The 25,659-nt window shown below is 36.5% G+C and overlaps 1 protein-coding gene across 2 annotated transcripts in view; it reads left to right on the top strand.

Moving 5' to 3' along the window:
* The window catches only part of NEGR1 (neuronal growth regulator 1), an 836,867-nt gene that overhangs the window by 652,654 nt on the left and 158,554 nt on the right, over window positions 1-25,659 (top strand). For both annotated transcript variants that reach the window (XM_019653229.1, XM_019653230.1), the window contains exon 6: window positions 4,840-4,991. In XM_019653229.1, the coding sequence (XP_019508774.1) occupies window positions 4,840-4,991 (152 nt within the window). The remainder of the gene's footprint in view (window positions 1-4,839; window positions 4,992-25,659) is intronic.

The raw sequence follows: 25,659 nt of genomic DNA on the forward strand, positions 1-25,659 counted from the left end.
CATCACCCATGACTTTTTCTAAATCTCTTTTTTTGAGTTATAGCTTTAGCTCAACTTGAAAATCCACAAGCCTACAATCCATTGGTGGAAGTTGCATTTCTTTTCTTTGTGTAAAAATGACTCCTATGATTCAAGGGCTACCTTCCTTCTCCTAATGTCTTTCATCTCTGCTTTGCTAATACCCAAAGATCAAGTAATAACACTATATTAGTCTTATCCAATTATATAACATGACTTATTATTATCGTATTCCCTTATTATTCTACTCTGATAAAAAAGGTCTATCATCATTTGAGAACACCTCTCCCTCTCCTATTCCAAGTTATTTTAATATTGTAAATGTTGTCCAATGTTCTCATATGTTTCGTAAAATAGCAATTAAGTCTTTCTGTGACTATTTGCATCTAAAAGTTTGTTTCCCTAGAAATATTTATTGGTACCACTGACCTGGAATGACAGATAATAAACAAAAGTCCAAAAATGCATAGTGAGGCTGGATTTATAAATATAAGATGAATGAGGTTTAGTGTAACTGCTCCATTTATTTTTGCAGTCTTCACATTCAGTGCCCATGGCTATGTGGTCAGTTTTGCTATTGTGATATTGCTGGGGGCTCTCCTGGCCATCCTAGATAGCTACTGCCTGAGAGGGGTTATGCTTGTAAAGTTTGTGAACATTTCATGAAGTCAGAAATACAAGTATTACTGGCACATGCTTTCCATGGGCTACTTCCAACTTGAAAATATAAGTCTACTCTAATTCATAACTAGTTAGTTGGTCAGGCTGTGTTACTCATGAGTTGGCAGCATCTGCTGGCAAAGCAAATAGCCTGCAGTTCACAGAGATGAGGCATTAGCAAAAGACCGAAGGAAGAAGAGCAAGGGCAAAGGCCCTCAGTGTTCAGGCTGCTATGACAAATTACCTACCACAAACTAAGTCACTTGGAAATGGCAGATGTTTGTCTCACAGTTCTGGAGTCTGGAAGTCTGAGATCAAGGTGCCATGATCTGGTGAGAGTCCTCTTCTGGATCATGGACTTCTCGTTGTATCATTACATTGCAGAAGGGACTGGGGATCTCCGTGGAGTCTCTTTTATAAGGCACTTATCCCATTCATGAGAGCTCCACCTTCATGACTTTTAAGTACCTCCCAAAGACCCCTCCTACCCATACTGTCACTTTTAGGGATTAGGATTTTAACATATGAACTTTGGAGGATCATAGTGACATGGAACAAACCCCTATAGGTGGCAGAAGGGAGAGGACCACTGTAATAGAAGACTCCTAGCCACAAGGTTCGCTGAATGGTAAAAATACCAAAAAAATAAATAAAAATGGCCACACGTTTCTAAGAAAGCACCATATGCTGCCAATCTAGTGCTGAGGAAAGGGATGCCATACTTCAGCCCCTAGCTCAACAAAATTAGTTTCTCTCTCTTTGGGGATAAGGACTATAGGAAAACTCCTCTCATTCTATAATCTCAGTCAATACAAGAATGATTCCCTTAGAACTTGAAAGAGTTAATTGTTTAGGGAAAAGAGACAAATAATTCCAAATAAAGCAAAATTTGAATTTAGTTCTCTGGTTTTATTGAACGGTGTATTATATTGTAAACTATTGCTTAAGTTGTGACTTTTAGATTTCACTTCACGGATGCAAGGAAGCCTGGTTTCAAACAAGCCTGGAACGGTTATGAAAAAACCACAGAGTCAGGATCATTTCTGAACAGACTTATACGCACATGCCTGAAACTGACCAAGGATTTTCTTTAACACAGAATGATAATTCACTTTGTCAAATACGTATATGTTTTTTATTGACCAAAAGGAATGTATATCCAACCGTACTGGAATAAATCTGTTTCATAAAAAAGAGCCACCGATTAACCAGCTCTCTTACTGTTTGTTTTTAATCAAGGAGTAAAATTATATTAGGGCCATACTGATAGGACTTCTAGGTGTGGTTCTAATTTTTATATCTAGTAACTAAGAGTAGATGTGTTGATTAACAGGGTCCACATTATGACTAAAATACCGTCTGTTGTAAACACTTGTTTATATGTCTGATTCCTATCTTCAGCTTTGACCCCTCAAGAGCCTTCAAAAATATTCAAAAGTCATGTGTTGCCCAGCTGTGTCCCTAATCACGTAGCACAGAACGCACCTTTGTAGCAATTAATGACTATTTTCAGAATTGGTATAGCTGAGAAAGTTCCACATCCCACCAGGATACCTGTAGGAAAATCACAGAAGCACACCGTTAAGAGATATACTCCATCTCAGAAGTCACTCTCCCTCAAGGTCAGCTTTGCAAAGGCCGTTCCAGCCATGTAACCAGGCAAAGAGGTTCTGAAATGGTGTTTGAGAAGTCAGCACTTCTGAAACCCCCAACTGTATAAGAAAGGAAGCTTTGGATTCTCCTGCAAACTCAGAGAGGTAGTTTCCCCTATAACAAAATACCCGCAGGGAAGACACTTTTCTTCTTTATTGGCCATAATCACCCTCCAGGCTGATCGGAGCAGCGGGGGTTGGAGCACCAATGTGCCACTCTGGTGAGGATGCGCGTAGTACTGCTGCGCAGAAGCCAAAAACGGGCCTACACATACAGAGCTTGGAGAAGACGCACGATTTAGCAACATCTGTGGCTTTGCCTTCAGATACATTATAAAGGACAGGGAATTGGAAGCTGGCTTAGAGGACAGCCATAAGGAACATAAGCAAACAGCTCCATGAAGTAACTAACTATACTCTCTTGAGATTTTTTATCCCCAGAGTCTGGCCAGATGAAGAACGTGACTAGTTGTTTTCTCAGTTCTCTAGCACCAAAACAGACCTTGGCTGGGTAGATGGGGCACAACGGGGCTTTAATAGTCTAGGGAGTTGCAGAGTCTCGTGGAGAATGTGTCCGAAGCATAGATATGGGCAAACTGATGTCAGCCACAATGCTCACGCTCTCAGCACAATGAAACTGTGATTTCTTAATACACAACATCTATTAATTAGTTAAAATAAAGTTTTCACTCTGATGCAGAAAAATATGCAATAATCACTGTGGGAATTTAGCATAGATTTTGATAGGTCTGCAATGTGAGGCAGAAGAGTAAAAGCTGCCATAGCCTTGACATTTTATGCCCTATTTTCTTGTGTCAGAATTGGAGATCATTAGGTTTCTTGCTCAAGTTACAGTGTTTCCATATTTATTCAGTTCAAAGTTGTACTAGCCTGATTAAACTTTGAGTTTTAGATAAGCCAAATTCAGCTATTACATGAAATTTAAGTCACTCGCAGAGTAATCAAGCACGGCTGCTTCTTTTAATCCACACTTAACAACAGTGTATCTTATCTACATTCGGATTCAAGTCCTATAACGTAAAGCAAAGGATTGCAACCTAAACGCTCTGGGGAATGTCATTTATTAGCATCTTTGTAATTAAATATTTATTTAGTACTAAAACTTCAACACATTAAAGAGATAAAACTAATATGCCATTTGGGTTGTGAGCCTACATGGCTCATATTGTGATCGGCACATCTTATTCACTACAAACATAGGGGACAGTTAAGGAAAAGTTATTATCTGGTTGGCATCCCCATGATAGCAGATTTCATAATGAGAGAGAGAATTTCTTGAAGGGGCCACTGAAAAGGGCTTACCAATCCATGTCTTGTGGGGATGTCACCCGAACTCTATTGACCTATAAACTATTTATTATGTACTTAGGATACCACCGTTAAGTGCTATGTAGGATGCAAATATAAAATAAGGTATGTCCATATGGCTCTGTCTTTTGAGGAATTTAAAACAATCCATTTATTTGGGTTGAAAAGACTTGTGTGCATGGGAACTGCTAGAGAGAACAACTGAAGACTGTGGTTTTGGTTTTTTATATATCCCACAAGAATTTGGGGAGAACATGCAGACAGAAAGAGAGTCATTTAATGAGCATTAGAGAAAAGAGATAGGACTTAGGTCAGCACCAGATGAGAAGGGATGGATCAGGATGGCAGAGATACAAGGAGATGATGACCACTGGCGCAGATTCGGGAAAAGAGGGAAGCAGATGAGGCCCCGGGAACAGCAAAGCTACACCAGCCTATGTGAGAGGAAGGGCCTCTGCTGGTACGTCCAGAGAGAGACTGTTGGGTAGTCAAGTAGGAATCCCACAAAATTTAATCCCATGCCAAGACCCAGAAAAGTTAAAAGACTTTCCCAGGCACGTTCCTAAAATGTGACAGAGGTGAGACTCAATTTTCAATGCTATCCTTAACACTGTCCTGCTGGCTTTTTGTACATTAGTCATCTAGCAGCAAATCACCTGTCTGCGTTGTCCTTGGCAGCCATAAAGTGGTGTTGACTCTGGACTCACTCAGAACCATCTTATCACAATTGGAGGGTTCACTTTCATGGGGGTTATCTAATATCATCTGAAATGGCTTAGACATATCCTAGCCAGGCTATCTAGAAACCATCAGTTTGTGCTTTTAATGGAGTCTTTATATTAATTTCCTTTACTCTCTCTTGACTTTAACAGATGAGATGCCATTGTTGTGGTGTGTTTAATTTTCTGAAATATAAAACAATGTGTGAATAGGGCATGTACATATCTAAGCTCAATTTGTTATGTAGTGGAAATAATCCCATAGTAATGGTCTATAGCTGCCATACAACCTCTCCTTTCCTCTACTAATGTAAGGAAAATATAATTGCACCATTATCTTGCTATACACTAATACAAGTGTGGTCATAAGTGTCTATGGGTTGCATTGCAACCCCATCTAAGATAAAAATGAAAATGATAACCACAATACATATTTACCTAGAGTTTATTTTGTCTTCTAGGCTCTTCAATGGCCAACAAGGAATTATCATTCAAAATTTTAGCACAAGATCTATTCTCACTGTTACCAATGTGACACAGGAGCACTTCGGCAACTATACTTGTGTGGCTGCCAACAAGCTAGGCACAACCAATGCGAGCCTGCCTCTCAACCGTAAGTAACACAGTGTTGCCAAAAATGCTCCCATGGGCCTCTTGGCTCCTATTCATCAGTAGAGATAAAACATAAGAATGGAGTATGTTCATTTTAGGATTCAGCCTGATGTGACACATTTCTTACACAGAGGAAATGGCCCCAAAATAATATGTGTGTTTGAGAATTTTATAATCCCTACAGAAGTCTACATATGCTTAGAAAAATGTCTTAGAGCTGAGAATAGGGAAAAAATATACATAAATGATAGGAACCACTGAAAAATGTCTTCTCACTAAAGACGGTTTGGTGAGGTTTTGTTTGTTTTCTGTTTTGTTCTTTAAAATATATTATCTTGAAACATAGATTAATTTGGGTTGAATTTACTCTTTGTTGGTTTTCTTTAGAAAAATAGTATGTAAATGGTCATATACAAAATATTTTATTCATATAGAGAACTACTTTACTCAAAACTATTTTAAAATACAACTTAAGGTTTTACTAAAATAAATACTATATTTCTAACATACCTTAGTTCCTAAGGACGAGAAATGAAAAAAGAAGAGCAAACACACACAAGGGTGAGTTGAGGAGAGAGCAACCTATTGTATGTTTTCTCCTGCAATTCATTTTAGTGCTTTTTAGAGGCTGAATAAGCAACAAATATTTAATTTCTAACCCAATTAAATATTCCTGACTTTGAAATGGAGTGTTTCTCAAAATATTCAAAGAAGACTATGGTGAATATACTGTCTTTTCAATTCCACCAAGTTATCTGATGTCCTTATCTCTTATATTTAATATTTTGATAGTAACCTAACATATACATACATATATATATTATATATATATATATATATATATATATATATATGTAATCATTCTGTGATCGTAAGCTGTCTCTGAAAAATGCAAATATTATGTAGTTAATCACAGACGTGATCATTTCCATTCTGCAGGAGTGGGGATGGGATATATAATATTCCTACTATTTAAAAATATACTACAGTAAGTTTTATGATTTATGAACTTTAAATTACTACAATTTAGGAAACTCTGATCTTAAAATATATCAGTTTGCTGTTAATAAAAAATAATCATTTGAAAATGATTTATTCTATATATGCTTTTAACACATCACCTCATTTATTATTCCAGCTTAATACTTCTTAATATATCTTAGTATCTACACTCTGAAAGAAAAACATTTGTTGTCGTGCAATAGGCATAGAATAATATACTTGGCTTGAGTTTCTTCCAGAAGGATGATTTATTTAGTGTAATTATGAATAATACAAACCATTGAAAATATTATAGAACAATGTGAATTCCAATTTAATGTAAATATTGATACTTCCTTGGTATGCTATTAATATTTTAAATGGCTTAAATATTCAAGGACCTGACAGAATAGCTGAATTAAAAAGGCAAGTAAAGAAAAATTTAAGACTTAATAACTCATTAAATTTTTGCTATTTAAATTTCTGAAGTCATATCCTGATGTTCAAACTGAAGCATTAATGAATGCAACAAATTAGGAACAAATGTCACTTATTTAAATGTTTGTGTTACTCTGGCAGCATTAACACAATCGTCTTGAAATAAATCACTGCTGCAAGAGCTTCTAAATGTGGTCTCTTCAGAATGGACTTCAATGATCTCTCTTTGCCATTGGCTTCCTGTATGTAGAGGTGCTACAAAATACTAGTGTAGTTTATTTGTTGTTAAAGACACAGTATGCAAATATTGTCTGTAATTATGAACATAGACCTGGAAGTTTAAAGCAAGACCCATATATGCAGAACTCTTGTATGACCTCATCTGAAGATCATACTGCACTAAACATTTCTGTTGTGTACAATAATTATCCTTATATATTTTTCATCTCTTTACCAAATTGTTTGTTGAGAAAGCAAAATCATATCTGATTAACTTTTTTATCTCCCATATCACCAATACAGTGTCTGCTATTTAATAGGCAATCAATAAATCTTTAGAGGGGAAGTGACTTAGCAAAACATTGATTAAGTAATTTAAAGGATAACAAATAAATGGATGAACAAATTGGGTTTTAGCTGTAGAATGTGCATTTGCACTTTCTAGAGATATAAGGTAATGCTACAAATAGCACTTATTGTTAGTTTATTGTGGACCAGATCCTATTCTAGTCTCCTCATATAAATTTCTTCATTTAGTTCTCATACAATCCAAAAAAGATAAATTCTATAATTCCTCTCTTACCAATGAGGAAACTAAGATAAAGAGAGATTTAAAGTGTGTCCAAAGTCATATGGTTAACAAGTTAATAAGTAACAAAGCAAAAACTGGAATCCTGACAGTCAGGCTTCAGAACCCAAGCTTTTAACTCCTACATTTCATTGTCTTTCACTATGAACTCATAAAACCATCAGCGGAGAAGAGATAAATTGTATCATTTGCAAAATACTCTTTGAAAGATAAAACCTCTACAAGTTTGTCTTTCTTGTGGTTTTTATCACCTTTTCTTTAATAACTTAGGGTGCTATTCTTTGATATATTAAAAATCCTTTTTAAATAAATATTTAAATATAAACAAGATGTATCAGATATCAAATTTAAGTATTTAAAAGACAAATGGGGTCAAGGTTTGACTTAAAACTTATGCAAACATGAGACTCAGGGACATTTAAACACATTTTTTATGGAATTTTAAATCTCCTTGGAATAGTACAATTATCTAACACAGACATTGTGAATCTCCAAACTATATATAGGGAGAGACAGCTTTTCTAAAGTTCATACAATGCTAGCAGGAGAGAAAGCAGTGTGTCCCTTGGTAAGAACCCCTGTCACATCTTCACAAGGTCTATGAATGGGAGAGTCTTCAACCTCTAAACTGGTCCAAGAGTAGAAGTCACTTTAAGCTGATCTAATATTAGCTTGTGACCTGCTAACGGTTTGCTTTTCATCTGTTACTGAAGATCAGCTCTTTGGGAGTGTATAAAGCTAACTCACCCATCTTCTCATCCAGGAGAAAAGAAGGAGACTCCAGAGTGTGTCCCTGTTATACATGGTGATATTTGGAACATGCCATGAATAATCAAATGTCATGCTTTTATGATTTGTATTCCTAACAGTTAATATACTCAAAGACAGGGTAATCAAAAATGTGAATTACCTAGCATAGTGCTTCCACATAGCAAACACTCAAGCTAGTTGATAATAGCATTTCAACAGAGCTTTAGCCACTGGGGATCAGCTCCCTATCCATAACTATTTAGGATAAATCCTGAGGCTGTTACAATCTACTCCTAGTTTGTAATAACCTACATTTTCCAGATCACCAAGAAGACAAAAGGCAAGAAACAATAATTTCGGGATTTGCCATAACTAAGACCACCCAAAATGGAATGTAGCGCTTTTTGGTGTGTAAATGTGTGTGTATGTTTCACATAGAGGAGGTCAAGCAAGTCTTGGTTGGAACCCCAGTATTACCACATATCAGTTATTTGTGACTTTGAGTGAGCTACCTAAATGCTAAAGCCTCATTTAACTCATTTATAAAATGAGGGCCGTGATAGCTCCCACCTACAGGATGAAAATTAAATGGGATGATGCGTATAAAGCACTTATCACTCAGCCTGGATGAAAGTAAACAGTCAATAAATGTTAACCGTTGTGATCACATCATATACCCCAAGAGCACTCAGTTCAATTTGATTATATATATATATATGACTGACCTTAGTTGATGACTGACTGCTAGTACTTCAATGAGGGATTAGATGGTAATCTGTCTCTGGCAAGCCAGAGAAAAGGCATGCAAATTTGAAATAATGTCCCAATTCTAGTTCATAGCTTAACCTCATCCCTTGCTCAATGCATGAACCAGAATTTGTGGCACTAATGTCAGATTAAGTATGATGTTTACAGCATAGAAGTTCAGACATCTAGGAGATTCAAAGAGTAAAGGCAGAACTAAAACAATTGTTCTATTCTGAAGCTCAGGTAATTAATTCAATAGCAACATTCAGTCTCCAAATATGTGTATTGACTGCCTATAATGTGTGAGGCACTCTGCTAGATGTTGGAAAGAAAAGGATTAATAGAACTGGAACCCCATCTTCAAAGACTTCTCAGATGAATGGGAGAGGGGTGGGAGGACAAGAAAACAAGCAATTGTAATGCAGTATAATCAGTTGTACCAAAGTAGGGCAGAGAAGAGGCTGTTAATTCACTCTTGAGTGCTATGATAGGATTGTCCTCTGGAGCAGGTAATATCACTATATGAATTATAACTAAGATACAACTCAAATGCTACCTTAGTCATCACTCTCTCATTTTCAGAGGCAGAACTTTGTAGAATTAATTCAACAATCATGAGCACCATGTACAGTAGCACAAATGAGAGGGTAATCAAGTCAGTCTCAGTGACTCAGGGCAAGCTATAGAGGAGATGACCCTTAAACTAAGAATTGATTGGGTTGAGTGAGCCTGGGTATGGGAATGGGAGTGGGGGGTGGGGGGCATGTTGAGAGAAAGAGAGAGAGACTGCAGTATGGAATGGCTCTGACATGGCAGTATGCAACAATCCAACCCATTTGAAGACATGACAGTACTTTAATGTGATCAGAGTAAAAGATGGGAGAAGAGAGTGTTGAGAGATGAGGCTGGACAAGTAGGTGGAATCAGGACAGGCAGGGGCACAAATGAATTTGTACTTTATCCTTCTGGTTTTGGGAAGCCAAAAGGAAGGATATAAACAGATTTTGTTTCTGAAAGATGTCCTTAGCCAATGTGGAGGGCTACACCCAGCTTATTAGACTTATAATAATAAAGACAAAAGAAGATAATTGCACAAAAAGAGTAGCAGAGATGAGACGGTAGATAATTAAGAGAAAGGAGTCAATGGAAAGAAACTACATAAGGGATTGTGGAAATCTAGGTAACTCCCAACATTTAGTCTGGATAACGTTAACCAGGATAGAACACAAGAGGAAGTTTAGCACTTTTAGATTTGAGGGGGAGGTAGAGATTGAAAGACAAGAAATAAATTCAATTTTAGAAATATTCAGTTGGAAGCAATGTGCAGAAGGTAGCTGGATACGAAGTGCAGAATGGAGATATGATTTGGAAGTTATCACAATGGAGGTGGTAGCTTCTGTCATGAGAATAAATAGTTCTCATAAAGGCCATGTAGAGTGAAATGATGAACAAGAAAAGATTACCGAAATCCAACTAAAATCAGATCAAGGCATGAGCAGAAGAAAAGCATCCTGTGGAAACATGCGGACTCGATTTGGTGGAGATGCCAGAGAAGGCTCAGTGCCATGGGGGAAGACCAGGTCCAGAAGAAGGGCGTCAGCAGTGTCTGATGCTGCATCAGGTCCGAGCAAGTCTGAAAATCAACCACCATCTCTGACAATTGGCAGTTATTGGTGATCTTTGCCAGGCCAGTTTCTGTAAAAAACTGAGATTAGGAGCCACGTTGCTGTGGAGTAAAGTTAAATAAATAGATGAGGAAGCAGAGAGATGGGCAGGAAACTTCTCTTCCTACAGGCAAAGCTATGAAAGAAAGAGCACAGACTGAGGTCCTGCCACGATGCTTCAGCAGCTTGTCTGACTGGGGCTTCAAATCTGATTAATAAACCCAATGGCTGTGTCTATTCATCCGTGGCCTGCAAAATGCGGCAACCCCGGTCTTCAGGGAACTACACATGCCATGTTTCTTGCTTTTCTGTAAGCCTTCCTCATTCTCCCGTTTTCTCACATCTTTCTTGGGTCCCAGAGAAACAAGAAAGGGCTTTGATTTCATATGAAGTCACCTGAAATGTCTTTGCCTACCGTGACCTGTAGGCCTTAGATTATTATTATAAAAGGAACTGTAGTTCTAAATACAGAAGTTTGTAATTTCAATGTAATTACTTCAGGTAGAGTGTATACTTTCTCAAGTAAGGGGAAAGCAAACAGTATGATGGAAAAACTACAGGAAAGCTAGTATACAAGGAATCCCTCATCCTCTAGATTATCTGACTAGAAATTTCTGAAATGTGTCTGCATCTGAACAGTCTGTGTGTGTGTGTGTGTGTGTGTGTGTGAGAGAGAGAGAGAGAGAGAGAGAGAGAGAGAGAGAGAGTGAGAGAGAGAGAGAGAAGTCTGCAGTCACTGTAGATCAACCTCAGGGAACAAGTGCTTTAAACAAATTAATAGTGGATGACAGTGTGCCAAGTATTCATAGAAAAAAATTCTTTATAAGTACAAAAAATTGGGATTCAGAATTATCTGGGATTTTGTTATTATTTTCAAGTGTGTTTCTTGCTTCATGAGCATGAGCAACGGAAAGAGATGATTCCTCTAAGCCTTCTCCTTGAGGCATGTGAACTGAATGGTCTCATCCTGCCATCTATGGGTCCAATTCATCAAATATACACCATCATTTCATCAGTAATTTCGTTACCAATACAAGTCATTTCTATAAGTAAAACGTATATGCTTCATTTCCCACTTTCACAAAGGAACAGGTATTTATTATAGAACATGTATTAAAAGACTCATAATCTAAAGGGAAATAAGGAAGAGAATTAGTTAAGAAGGAAGGAATCTTAGCTACATAAACCAAGTGCTTAAAATTCACAATGCTTTAATTTAACAACCTTCTCCCGAGACCTATAGATGGAAATACTTGGGACAATCCAAGCTTTAATATTAACAGAGTCTGTGCTTACAGACCCAAATACGTAACAATAATATTGCTACAATGTGTGGAGGCCAGTCCCCCCTTTAATGCTCTCTCAAGCATGTGGTAACAAATCTTTTGCTAGAATATAGGCCCTACTGATGTTGTAAGGACTGATCTCCTTTTCTTGAGTGTGTGTGTGTGTGTGTGTGTGTGTGTGTGTGTGTGTACGCGCGTGTGTGTGCGCGCGCACGCATATACACATGCACAGACACAGACACACGCATGCATTTATTCAGATAACAAAGCATTTGCCTCAGAAATATAACACATAAAATATTCAAAGGACCCACCAAAACTGTCTTTTCCCTGCCTTAGCAACCCCGTGGAGACAATAATGAAGTTCTAATTTTAAATGCTTTATGTAATCAGTGCTATTTAAGTTTCTGGAAAATCTCCTCTCATATTAGAGGATATTTCTTCCCAGTCTACTTAATTTGATGGACACCTTCTCTTTGAGATTTAAAAAAAAAAAAAATGGCAGTAGCTTGTATCCAAAAGGAAAATGGAAGAGGCTATTGGTGAAAGGAAGAATGCGGGTAGCATACCAGTTTTTCCCTGTTTAGATCTGACTGACGCAGGCAAACATTATTTCTTGACTGATTTGTTGAATTTGGAACCAGCTGTGCCCTTGCAAGTAATATTTCATCTCTCTGTTTGTTTCAAATGCCCCCACATGCCAATAAGCAACTGTATGGGCTCTCTGTTATTTTTGACTGTTATAATGAACCTTGATTTCATGTGAAAAGGTGATACAACAAATTTGAATGATTCATGTTTTAGATTGAAATTGATTTCCCCTCCTTCAACTTAAAAGAGATGGGGTTTTCATTTTGGTTGAAAGAGCAGTAATAAATTTAGACTTGGTGATTGTTGAAAACGGCATGCTATGTGAAGAAACTCGCTTTATCCTCACAGCTTTATAGTCATTAATGGGAAGCCTTTTGTGGATGTTTTAGTAATAAATAGTTGACAAAAATTAGGTTTGCAGTTGTACATAGATTCTGATATAGCTTAATCAGCCTATAGAATGGCACTCTACTGAACAGAAATACACAGATGCCAACAGAATTGTCACACAAATAATGAATGAATATAAATTTGCTGAAATGGAATATGAGTAAAGCAAGAGGATATTTTTCCTCCCCAACTTTAAGCCTAGAACCTGTGTGCATTCTCAAGAAGCTAGACATAAAATGGTCGGTCATTCAGTGCCATTCATGAGAAATTATACCCAACAGGATGAAACAGCCACAATAACTTGAAACGTGTGGTGCCCCAGCTCACCAAATTGCCACTAGTAAGAACCAAATATAAATGCTAACAGAGCTTTAGTTACCCACGTCAATTGACAGAACTTTAGAGCTAGAGTAGAAGGCAGATATTATCTAGTCAATTTTTTTCAAACTTTTTAACACAATGGATTCCTTTCTTTTCCCAAATAAAACCATATGCAAATCTTAATCTATGACAAATATAAAACAGAAATTAGTTTGACTGAGAGGTAAACCTGGAAAATTCTCTTATTTTCTTTCCATCTCAAATGACACAGTGACCTTGAGGACTGTCAAAAGGTCATAGAATTCCAGAAAATTAGGTTTTAAAATTTATGATCTAGACTAGCGGTTTTCAACCTTCTTAATGCCGCAACCCCTTAATACAGTTCCTCATGTTGTGGTGATCCCAACCATAAAATTATTTTCGTTGCTACTCTATAACTGTAATTTTGCTACTGTTATGAATCATAATGTAAATATCTTTTTGTTTTCCGATGGTCTTAGGTGACCCCTGTGAAAGGGTCGTTCAACCCACAGGTTGAGAACCGCTGGTCTAGACTGATGTTTTCACTTTATAAGTGAAGAAACTGAGGCCCAAAGAAGCTGAGTTGAAATTCACAGCTGTACATTGTCACAGCAGCTCTATGGCTAGAACTTAACTTAGTTTTCCCTATTTCTAGTGCTCTTTCCACTGTATAGGCCAACCACCAAAAGCTTTGGAATCAAACAGATATGAGTTGAAACCACAGTCCCACATTGCAGGATAGACAGTTCTCTCAATCCCAGTCTTTAAGCCTCAATCATCTGACCTATAAAAATAGGGAAAATAGGGATGGCCGGTCGGCTCAGGTGGTTAGAGTGCAGGACACAGTGCTCATAACACCAAGGTTACCGGTTTGATTCCCACATGGGCCACTGAGGTGCACCCTCCACAACTAGATTGAAACAACTACTTGACTCGGAGCTGATGGGTCCTGGAAAACAAAAACAAAAACACTGTTCTCCAAGAAAATGTATTAAAAAATAGGGAAAATAACTTATTTTTATAGGGTTTTTGTGATAATTACATGAGATAGGATATGCAAACACGCTACTATATAGTACCCAATCCAAAGCAAGTGCTCATTAAATGTTAGTTTTCTTTTCTTTTCTGTCTGTTATGTATAATCCAAACATTGAATGGGTAAACCAAAGGAGGCTCAGATCTATATAACTTCAATAACTGTGTAACTTTATCTCACTGAATATCCAAGAACAGCACTGGTTCTTTGATTCACTTATTAATGCACTTATGTGTATCATTATGATAGTGTCTTTTTAAAATAGAATTATTAATTAAATCAGCCATGCACATAAGCATTCACTGGCAATGATGAAAAAAAAGTGGCCAGGTTGATAGAGAGGGTTGGACAAGATTAATTGCTCTACTAATGTGTTTCTCTCAGGTTAAGAGGAAATTTGACAGCTGTACCCTCAGGCACTAAGACTGCACATATGTTCCTATAGCTGACAAAGGGTCAGTGAATGCCAACGGGAAAAGGGAGCATTGGTATTTGCTGTTATCATTGATCAGCCTTGAAATGTAGCAGGCCTGTGGGAATTAGGTACCAAAACAATATAGAAAAATCAAAAAGAGTTTCAAATTTAAGTATAAAATTTTGTCAAGAGCCCTGTCTTAAGAGTCAGACAATTTAAGTTCTGGAATTTACTGGTAGAGATCCTTAGGTAAAGCATTTCACTCTCTGGCCTCAGTTTCCTCATCTATAAAATGAGGAGCAAAGCATAACCAATCTCTAAGTTCCCTTTCAGCTGTAATGCTTTACGTTTCTAAGAAATCTATATATGTTTAAAAATAGTACTTACGTATTGATTGTTATTAAAAACAGTTATGCTTCCTCCTTAACAAAGTAGAAATGCTGCCAATATTTTTCCCTTCTGTACATTTTTGTCATTGAACTTGAAATTATTTTTTATTGACAGAAAAAATTGTATTTTAATGTGTTTTGCTCTGTGGTGAGTTTCCATAAAGTTTAGCTCAATAGCACTGCTGGCCTAATCATGTTGTCATCTCTACAAAGGATTTTACTCTCCAGGGAAATTTCCTTTATGTTCACAGTTTCAATTCTGTTGGCCAATAACCTATGAAAAGGCACTAAGAATAGACCTTTTGCTTGATGTTTTATTTCACAAAGCTCTACCCCTATAACAAATTAGTCCAAAACGTGACCCTGTATATATGGAAGTTGTGGCTATTAAGACTTTGAGGAAATGAAAACATGCCAACATTTCCAGCCTTAAAAAAAAACATATTACCTGCTTCTACTTCAATAGTGCCTTTCCTAGTCTTTTCTCTGACAGAGCATATTAGAGGTCCTGTAAGAGATTCCCCTCTCATTATTTCTAAGAAATCTCTGAGAGAATATTTACCCAGCATGCACTGCTTTCCCTGTAGCTGTGACTAGATTTGAAGCATGATCTAATGGTTTGAGCATATGATAAGGTTCCAGACTAAGCTGCTCTCCTACCTCTGCTTCTGTGCTATGATTCTTTTACTGAAAAATTGAAATGTAGCCCCTAATATATAAGATCCAGGGATCTGTGTGAATAAAATGATTATTATAAAGTGCTGAGTGGCAGTATTATAAAACTTCCCATTTCTCCTGAGGCACTATGAAGCATAATTAATAGAGAATATCACACACACAAAAAAAAGTAAAGTGAAATTGGATTTTTTTCCTGCGTTGATGTTCCAGATAAAACAAAAAAAGAGAAAGCATTAATTGTGAAAGCGATGATATTTCAATGGACATGCTTTCTCTAACGCACTGTAAATTTCCTTTTAGTAGACATAAAACTGCTGGGGAAGAGACTGCAAATGGCAGGTTCTCATTGAATGTGTCCATTCAGCCTTCCTGGGGTTTCCTTACTTTTAATTCATTTGGGATTTCTCTCCAAAGATACAAATTAGATATTTTCCCAATATATACTTAAGTAAGATTTGAATAAATCAAGCAAGATTTGCTTGCATAGAAATGTTATTTCTCCTATGGCATGACCAGACATTTTTTGATAGGTTGGATTTTTCCAATTTTATACTTTTTTTTCCCACAAGCTTCCTTTTTCAACAGTTTTAAGGCAAAGAGGTTATTTGGGTGACCCAGCTCTAAAATGTGGTTTTAGACAGAAACATGTTCTTCAGTTTCCTTTCTTTAATTTCTTAATCAACCCAAATTAGTACATATGTGGGGCAGCCTAATTAGTGAAGTAGATCATAGTTCTTCTCAAAGAGCCATTAGAGTACTCACTCTGTCCATTTACAAGGAATCCTAGGTTTTCTGAAATACTTCCTTAGACACGATATAACAACATATTTTCCTAAAACTTGTGGCATTATAGCTTATAGTTTAAGAATTAGTGATCAAGCCTGCAGGGATATTTAAGCTATCTTAAAAAAAAAAATCATGGCATCTTGGGAACACTATAGTTTATGATATAATAATATGTTTACCTGAATGTAGATAATATCTGTAATCAAACTATTGAACTGAGTAAACATTTTTAAGAGGACTTGCATAAGCTATGCAAGTTGCACAACTCTGCAGGCTTGAATCTGCTGGAAAAACATAAATTGAAAGGGTTTATTTCTCTCAAGCTAGCATATTGCCTGTTGGAGTCCATATTTGACATCCTTTCTTACACCCATTCTGCTTCTTACTTCAGAACCACCTGTATTTCCCCAACATCCCTCCTGCCAGCAGCACCTGAAAGAATGGGTCTCGTATGCCAAAATATTCTTAGACTGCCACCTATTGCCATCATAATAATCTTCCATGTATTATTTACTTTTCTTTGTTAGCATACACCCTGATTCTTTTTTCCCCTCTTATTCTTGTCATCATTATACATTTTTTAAAAAGATAAAAGCCATTACTGCCTCACATATTATTAATGAGAGGTTCTTGTCTGCTATGTATGTTTAGCTTTCTGGATTTTCCCCTGTTTTTCCCTTTTCTTTCTGTTAGTTTTCCTCTACTCTATGACTTAATAATCACCAAAATGATAGTTAGATGCTTCTCTAACCAGGAATGTAGATTCAGGAAAGAACTAAACAGTTTCTGAATAGGCAAGCTCAAAATTGCCTTTGAAAGCTTCATCACTGAAAATGTAATCAAACTTAGCTTACCCCAAATTGATTTAAGTTGCAGCCTAAGGGCCAACCTTTGACCAGGGCAGCGTTCACACTTGCATTGATTCTGCCTGCAATTGAATTACTCAGGCAATTCTGTGCACTTTCAGCTTTAGCCCTGGAGTGCAAATGGCCAATTTGGGAAGCAACTTGGTTGTGCTTGAAATTTGCAGGATGATTTTTCTCATACGTTTCTGGGGAAAAATCAGGCTTAGTTTTTTTAAAAAAATATTCTCTTAGTCACAGAATTGGCTGCCCAAAGGATATTTTGTTTGTTTGTTTTTATGCTTGTTTAGATTTGAGAAAACTTTGCTTCTCCCAAAGACTCTCTTCTGACTTTGAAAAGATGAGTTCTACTCCTTCGATATATGTACTCAAATTTAGGGCAAATGAAAATTAATGAGGGAAAAATGAGACAATATACTGTTGTGCTTTTAGATAGGAGGTAAAGGTCAGAAACACTGCATTTTACAGTTCTAGAGCAGAAGTTAAAAAATATATATTTACTGTAATGGAAGCAAAAGAACTTTCTATAGGTCTCCATAAAATAGTATTCTATGACAACACATCTTTCCCTTCCTTTTAAAAATATTTTATAAGATTGGCACAAAAACAAAAACATTACAAATATTCTTTGAGGGCATAACAGGCTTACATTATGCATGTCTATTACTTATGTTTACCCCTTGTACTGCATATTAATTATATAGCATCCACCCTCCCCACAAAACGACTTTCATTTTCATGCCAACCTTACACTCTTTATGTACTTATTTTACATACTTATAAGATTACAAGGTTATATAATCGTAAGGGAGTTTTAAATAGTCATTACATCTGTTTTTTACTTTGCTCGCCTGGAGGTGGAAGTATCTTATATTAAACAGGATATATATAAATAAGCACCTGGCACATGGTTGGTATTCATTAGTTGTTGTTCCTTTCTCTCTTACATAACTTCAATGCCCCTCATTATATCTATATTTTCTTGAACTTTATTGTGAGGGAGGGATGATTTGATTCAGTCTTTCCAAACCTATATCATGACCCCTGATACAACTGTGATTTTATTCCTTGTTTATGATAAACTCACACATATTTAAGTATTCACACATGCACCCAGTGTTTCTTGTTTACATTTGTTACAATACAAGACAAAAATGTCTTCCTAAAATGGACTCTTATCATTATACCTCATTCCCACTTCACATTCATTTTCAAGCAACATTTTAGACTAAAGTTGTGAAGCCTCAAAGAATGCCTACCTTGTAATGTTTTAATTCTGTAAAACCAGAGAGAGAAATATGTGACCTGGTCATAAAAAGTATTCAAAGTCTCATATTAAGATTACAATAGATTGCAGATTCAGTGTTCTCTCTCCTCTTATTGGCCGGAGTCAGGGGAGGAGGAACACATATCTTAAGTTGTTTTGAAATAGGTAGAGTCAGTCTCCTTTCATGTCATCCCCCAAAAAACTTTAAACTGTTTTGTTTTCTCATTCTACTTGTTTAAAATATGAAAACCAGGGCTGGCCAAGTGACATGTTGGTTAAAAGCTGGCTTGGGACGCCAGTTCTGAGAAGCAGGGCCTCGGTTCGGATCCCACATGAGGGCCAGTGACACTGCCCTCTATAGCTAAGATGGTGAACAACAGCTCGACCTGGTGCTGGGCTGCTGTGAGTTGGCAGCAACAGCATAGGTTGCAGTGGAGCTGCAGTGGGGCTGCCATAAGCTATCGTGAGTGGCTGGCAGCCGGCATGAGCAGCCCGCAGCCAGGGTGAGCTTCCAAGAGCCGCCGTGAGCAGCCGTCCAGAAGCCGGCGACTGATCTGCCTCACCCTGGAAGAGCGCAATGATAATACCACCATGGGCCAGTGAAGCAACGTCCTCCACAACTAGACTGAAGAACAAAAGGACGGCAACTTGTCTGTTCCCCTTCGCCGATTCCCCAATAAAATCTTAAATAAAATAAAATAAAATACTAAAATATGAAAACCATAGTTTATAGGCTGCATACCTTGGGATATAAGATTACCCAGTAATATCATAATTTTAAAACTTCAGTGTTTATTCACTTATTCAATGTATTAACCATCTAAATGCCTAGTCCTGTGCTATGTTGAGGATACAAAAGTGAGCTAATAAAACTTGATTCCTAACCTTTTGAAAACTGCTCTTTTTGGAGGAGAAGTTGGAGACATAAGTAGTTACTACAAAATGTGGTAAATTTCTAGAGTGAGAGAGAGAGAGAATGATGAACTTTGAATGAATAAAAGAAGCTAGAGCACAAAAAAAAAACAACAAGAGTGAAAGTGGAAAGACAAGGATAGGAAGGGAGGTAGATAGATGCTAGCTCATGAATGGCCTCGTAAGCAAATGATCCCTTCTTTAACATGTTATAGAAATGCCATCAGCCAAAGCCATTTCTATGTATTATTGATAGCTTTTAAAATGTTATTGACAAAAGATCCAAATAATTATTACTGGAATATTGCAATACTTTGGTCCTTGGGATGCCTCATGATGCATGTAGAACAACCCTGATTACTAAGATAAAGACTATTTATATTCTGAGCCTAAATTCCTCTGCTGCTTTTGGCTCTCCTCAGACATATATAGCTATTTATTACCTCTGTATATGTTTCTAGAAAATCATAAATGCTTGTGCCAATTTTTACTTAAAGGAAGAGCAATTATTTCACTATGTTGCTCTATTGTGCTGATCAAATAGTAAAATAATTAGTACTGAACTATTTAATGAGATTTTTAATCTTTTAAAAATATACCCCTCCCTAATTTTTTCTAGTACACTGTTAATCTATTCACAAATGCACACTCTAATTGTTTGCTCTAATCTCTTTTTCCTTCAAATTATACAGGATGTTGCAAGAAGCTCTCCAAAGATACTTTGGAGCAAAATCTTTTATCTCTAAATACTGTAATAAAGTTAAATACTCTTGCCCCTGAATGAACCCATAGAGAATTTCCCTATGTAGATTTATAACACATTGTTTTCTGATTAGAGAGCCACCTGATTAGTAATGTCACAATAACAGCTGATAGCTAACATTAAAAAATTATTTCCATGTCTTGGAAAACAACCCATAAAAATAGTTTTACCAATTTAGTTATAGCCTCTCCTTTCTAACGAAATATCTGGCATAGTATGTGCTTTCCCCAGGTAAGAAAGCTAAGATGGTTTAACACAAATCCAGCCCCACTGTTAATCAGCAAGTAAATATAAATGTAACATACTGCTCTATGTAGGTAGGATAATCATGGGTTCAGGAGTTCAGAGAGAGTGAGCATTGGTGCTGGAAAAAAATAGCTCAAAGTAAGTGTTCTGCTGCTGGGGATTCTCAATCATTCTCTTCAAATACAAAGAGCTACATTATTATCCTTTGTGGTTTACAATAGTTGAGTTCAATGTGAGGTAAGCCTAACTTTTAATAGTTTTGAAAAATATTCCGTTATGTTGTTACTGTTATTGTTTATACAGGACACTGGAGCAAAGTGACAAGTTTAGGCAGAGAACAATTTCAGAATGGAAATGGGGCTGATTACCACATAGATGGAAAATAACAAAACTGGAACCTATTATAATGTTTGGAAATTATTAATAATGTGTGTGTGTGTTTATGTAAAGCTAGATTAAAATCACCTAATTTTTTTGTCTTGAAAATATACTTTTTTATTGTTTTGATTTTTTCAATTACAGTTGACATTTAATATTATTTTATATTAGTTTTAGGTGTACAATATCTGGTTAGACAATTACATAATTTATGAAGTGATCCTTCTAATTAATCTGGTACCCACCTGGCACTCTACATACTCATGACAGTTTTATTGACTGTATCCCCTATGCTGTGCTTTATATCCCTGTAACAATTTTGGAACTACCAATTTGTACTTCTTACTCCCTTCACCTTTTTCATCCAGTTCCCCAAACCCCCTCCCATCTGTTAACCATCAGTTTGTTCTCTGTATCTACAATCCTGCTTCTGTTTTGATTTTCTTTTTCTTTTCCTTCGATCCCACATATAAGTGAGATCATACAGTATTTGTCTTTCTTTTTCTAACTTATTTCACTTAGTATAATACCCTCTAGGTCCATCCATGTTGTTGCAAATGGTGAGATTTCATTTTTCATGGCTGAGTAATATTCCATTGTATGTATGCCCTGCATTATTTTTATTCAATCATCTATTAGTGGGCACTTAGGCTGCTTCCATATCTCAGCTACTATAAATAATGCTGCAGTGAACATAGGGATGCACATATCTTTTTGAATTAGTAAAAATCACCTAATATTGATTTCAGTTCTTTATGATCATCATTATGTGTATTGTTTATAATCATTATAATCCACTCTAAAAGACCATCTGATATATGGTTATTTAACTACATAGCTGTGTTTGTCACTTCATAGGGGGTTGGTTTTCCCCCCAACATTGTTGATAGCTTTAGCCATGTCATAGGCTCTTCTTAGATGATCCTTTAAAGCTACAAAATTAAAACATTTGTCTTATTTAAAATGAACTTTGAAACTAAACGTCTAAAAAAAAAGTCTAGAAATAAACCAAGTTATTTTATCTACATCCTACTTTACCATTAAAATTCTATTGAACCAAAATGCTTAGAGACTCTCCACCAGAAGGGAAGTATTCCAAAAACTAATTTATCAATTTTTATTTATTAATATTAAAATTCTGAGAGAACTGTATAGAGCTAACACAAAATTTTTAAATCTATAAATAACTTTCTAGATATTTTTTATACAGTATCTGTGTTAATTAGGATTAGGGATATAGTTGCACGTGACAAAATCCAAAATAATAATTTAAACAAAATACAACTTAGTTTCTCACTCACATGAAGCCTGCAATAGAGAGTCCAGGGCTAGAATGGCAACATAATGTCAAGGACATAGCCTCCTTGAAGGATTTTGTTCTGCTTTGTAGAATCTGTTCCCAAGTTCCTTCATAGTTCAAGGCATCCCCCCAGTTCAAAGCATCATATCTTTGCTTTGGGCTGTAGAAAGAAGAACAGAGAGTCTCACACTTTTCTTTTATAAATACTTCCCAAGTTCTGTACACCACTCACACTTTTTTGCAAGTAAAATAGTGGGGGTTTTTTTGTGATAATTTATAGTAAAAAAACTGTGTATATTTAAGGTATATAACATGATTATGTATATGTACACATAGTGAAATGATTACTGCAGTCAAGCTAATTAACATATCTTCTCACATAGTTACAATTTTGTGTGTGTAATGAGAGCAACTATGGTCATCAAGCTGTACATTAGATCAATAGACTTAATCATCATGCATAACTGCAAATTTGACCAACATCTTCCTGTTTCTTACCTAGTTATAATGGATAAGGAAAATAACATAATAGGATTTTTTGAGAGATTCTCACGTCCCTTGAGCTAAAATGGAGTACATATTTACTGATATTAGCAACATTCAAAAAAATGTACTGAATCTTAGAGAGAAGAACAATAATAAATAATTCTTAAGACATATACCCTGTCCCTTAAGGAATGAACCATCCATGCACTTTCATCAACTACTTCATTCCTCTCCTTACCTTCCTCATTTTATACATGAAGAAATCATTCCAGAGAGAAGAGGTAATAACTATTCCTTGGCATAACTATTAATAGTTAATCCTAAACCTAAATAAGAACTTTGTTCTCCTAAAACTTTGCCTTTTGCAACTGTGCTGAACAAGGCTAAAGAAATCTGTGTCAATAACTACGAAGTGTCTGAGTTTTTACCCTACTTACAAGCTAGTGCTAGTTTGCCGTAGTTTCATGGATGCAAGTCTCATCGGTCAGAGATTTCAGATTTTATTAGTCACAGCAAAAACTGTAGCCAGAGAGCCACCGTGTTGTGTCTGTTTCTTGAGCCCCAAATTCCCACAGGAGCAACATGAATGGCCTAGATGGTTGCTTGTACATGTCGTGGGTTCTGTTAAAGGGGAAGAACACTGAGAAGCCCAGTGTTTTACAGGAGCCAGTAAGCAAGGAAGCTGCTTACAAGGAACCTGCTCAGACAGAGACATTACCTCATTTCACAAGAAGTGGCCTGAATAAAGAGCATTTACTCTGTATCCCTTACAGAGTCCTTGCATTCTTGGCATTCCCAAAAAAACATATAGCACTGTGAAAGACGCATGAGGGAGTGTCTCCCAACAACCTGTAGAGATGGAGAGAGAAACATGGTGACTGCGTCCTCTAAAGCAGCACTTCCCAAATTGTTTTATGCACACAAGTATACTGAGAACCTTGATAAATGCATACCAATTCAGTGATTCTGGAGCAGAGACTGAGGTTCCAAATTTCTTCAAGTTCCCGGGGATGCTCATGCTGGGACTCCAAAGACCATACTACATTGAATAGTAAGGGTCTAAGGAAAATCTGCTTAGTTCTGAGAATGGCTTATTAAAGTCACCATATTCTAGATTCTGGACCTCTATTTTCAAGGCCTAAAGGAGCTTTCTAGTCTACTGTTTAGGACTTATTGGATTGTGAAAGCTTGACACTGACTAACAAATATATGTCACCACAACATATATCTGACTAGACCCCAGAATACTGCTTTATTAACTCACAGTGGAAGAATGACTTGAATTATAATGTCAATATTAGCATGATCAACTCATTCTGTTCCAAAAGTGAAGCTACATGAGACACCACATCATAATCAGAAGTCATTTAATTAAATCATCATGAGAAATCACTGTGTGAGGCCAGAAAATACTTGATGGCTATAGGATTCGCCATTCACTCTCTGTAGACAGAGCTACATAGGACACCAAATCACTATCAGCAAGTTGCTTGGGGAGCATAGAATCAGAACAAGGGCAGATAAATAAATCAAATATTTAATGGCTTCAGTGTAAAATCAACATTTCTTCAATCTTCTCAAAAAATGGCAACTTTACCAGTGGGACAAAATATGCATCAAGTTCAATAATTCCGAATCTCTTTTCCCTAAGTGGTATACATACAGCACGTCCATCTCTAAATCCTTCCTCCTTCCACATTTACCTCTGTGACTCTCCTTTATCTAAGCATGCAGCTAACCAGATCCTAGGTCTCTGTTCCCTTCCCCTTAGGAGTAACATGTTCTTTGTTTAGATGTGTTAATATATTCAGTCAGGTTTCTGTCAGGTTCTGTTTGCTGTATAATCTTTTTTGTCTTTATGAGGTAATTTTCATACATCTACTGTGATCTGTTGCTTTCATAATTTAACTCTCAACAGGCAAGCTAATTTCCATCATTTTCAATTCTGCAAGTGAGGTGGGGCTTAGCCCATCCAGAAGGCAATTCAATCAAACAACAGCTAATTTTCTCAGTGCTTATTTCTTCCACTGATTATTTGGGTACCCTGTAAAAAAAAAAATACTGTCAAATAAAAGTTTTAAAATGACCTTTATATTTTCCTTGAAATACTTTTAAGAAAGTTGCTATTGAAGGCCACATTTATGAATTATACTACTACTATTCAAACTACATCAAATGTTGTACAATGTTCCTATTGATTTCTATGACTAATCTAGTCAGAACCTGTATTACTTAGCAAATTTATCTAAAATCTAATATGAAAAGGCCTTCATTTTATACATGCATATATACATATATACATAGAAACTATAGCCAAACTACCTCGACACATAAATAAACCATGTTCCATTGGGAATTATTGGTTCATTAGCACACTATTTGAAAATTGGACTATCTTTTCTCTACAAAAACAGTATTCCATTGTGCATACATTCACCTTTTCATTACTGAATATGGACTCTGTGTCAGGATCCATATTTGTTCCTGGGAACATTATGGCAGTAAGGCAGGCATAACCCCAATCCTCAAGCCATGTATAGTCTGTGGTAGATATAAACATGTCACCAGACAAATACAATACTCAAGGGTCAGGCGTGACTTTCTGAAGAAATTGATATCTAGCCTGAGACCTGAACAATGAATGAATGTTAACCAAGCAAAAAGGAGAGGCTAAAAGACTTCAGGCAGATGAAATGGTGTGTTTTAACCCCCAAGGTAAAAGATACTGTTTCCCAGACAAGTTCACAAAAGTCTGTTTAATCTATGATATGTTTAAATCACAAATTGTTTGAGATAAGGGGAAGGGAAAAGATCTAGTTGTTAAGTCTTAGGTCTAAAGGCTATAAGAGTCCTTCAAAGGTCATCTTATCTAACCCTTAATATTTGGGGCAGGGAAACTGAGGCCCAGTGACTAGTCCAACATATTTCTGAGAGTTAGTAACAGAGCCTAGACCAGAAGCCACATGACTGGGCTTCCCTACAAACACAGCCTCAGGTATAGAATTAATTATACGATAGAATATGCCTACTCTGTTTGAAATATTGTACAATTGTATTCAGAGTTCCAATTTAAGATAACATTCATTCAGGGCCGGCCAAATGGCGCCTTGGTTAGGAGTTGGCTTGGGATCCCAGCTCTGAGCAGCAGGGCCC

The sequence above is a fragment of the Hipposideros armiger genome, unplaced genomic scaffold (assembly GCF_001890085.2).
Source record: "Hipposideros armiger isolate ML-2016 unplaced genomic scaffold, ASM189008v1 scaffold_200, whole genome shotgun sequence".
In the NCBI taxonomy this organism is placed as follows: Eukaryota; Metazoa; Chordata; class Mammalia; order Chiroptera; family Hipposideridae; genus Hipposideros; species Hipposideros armiger.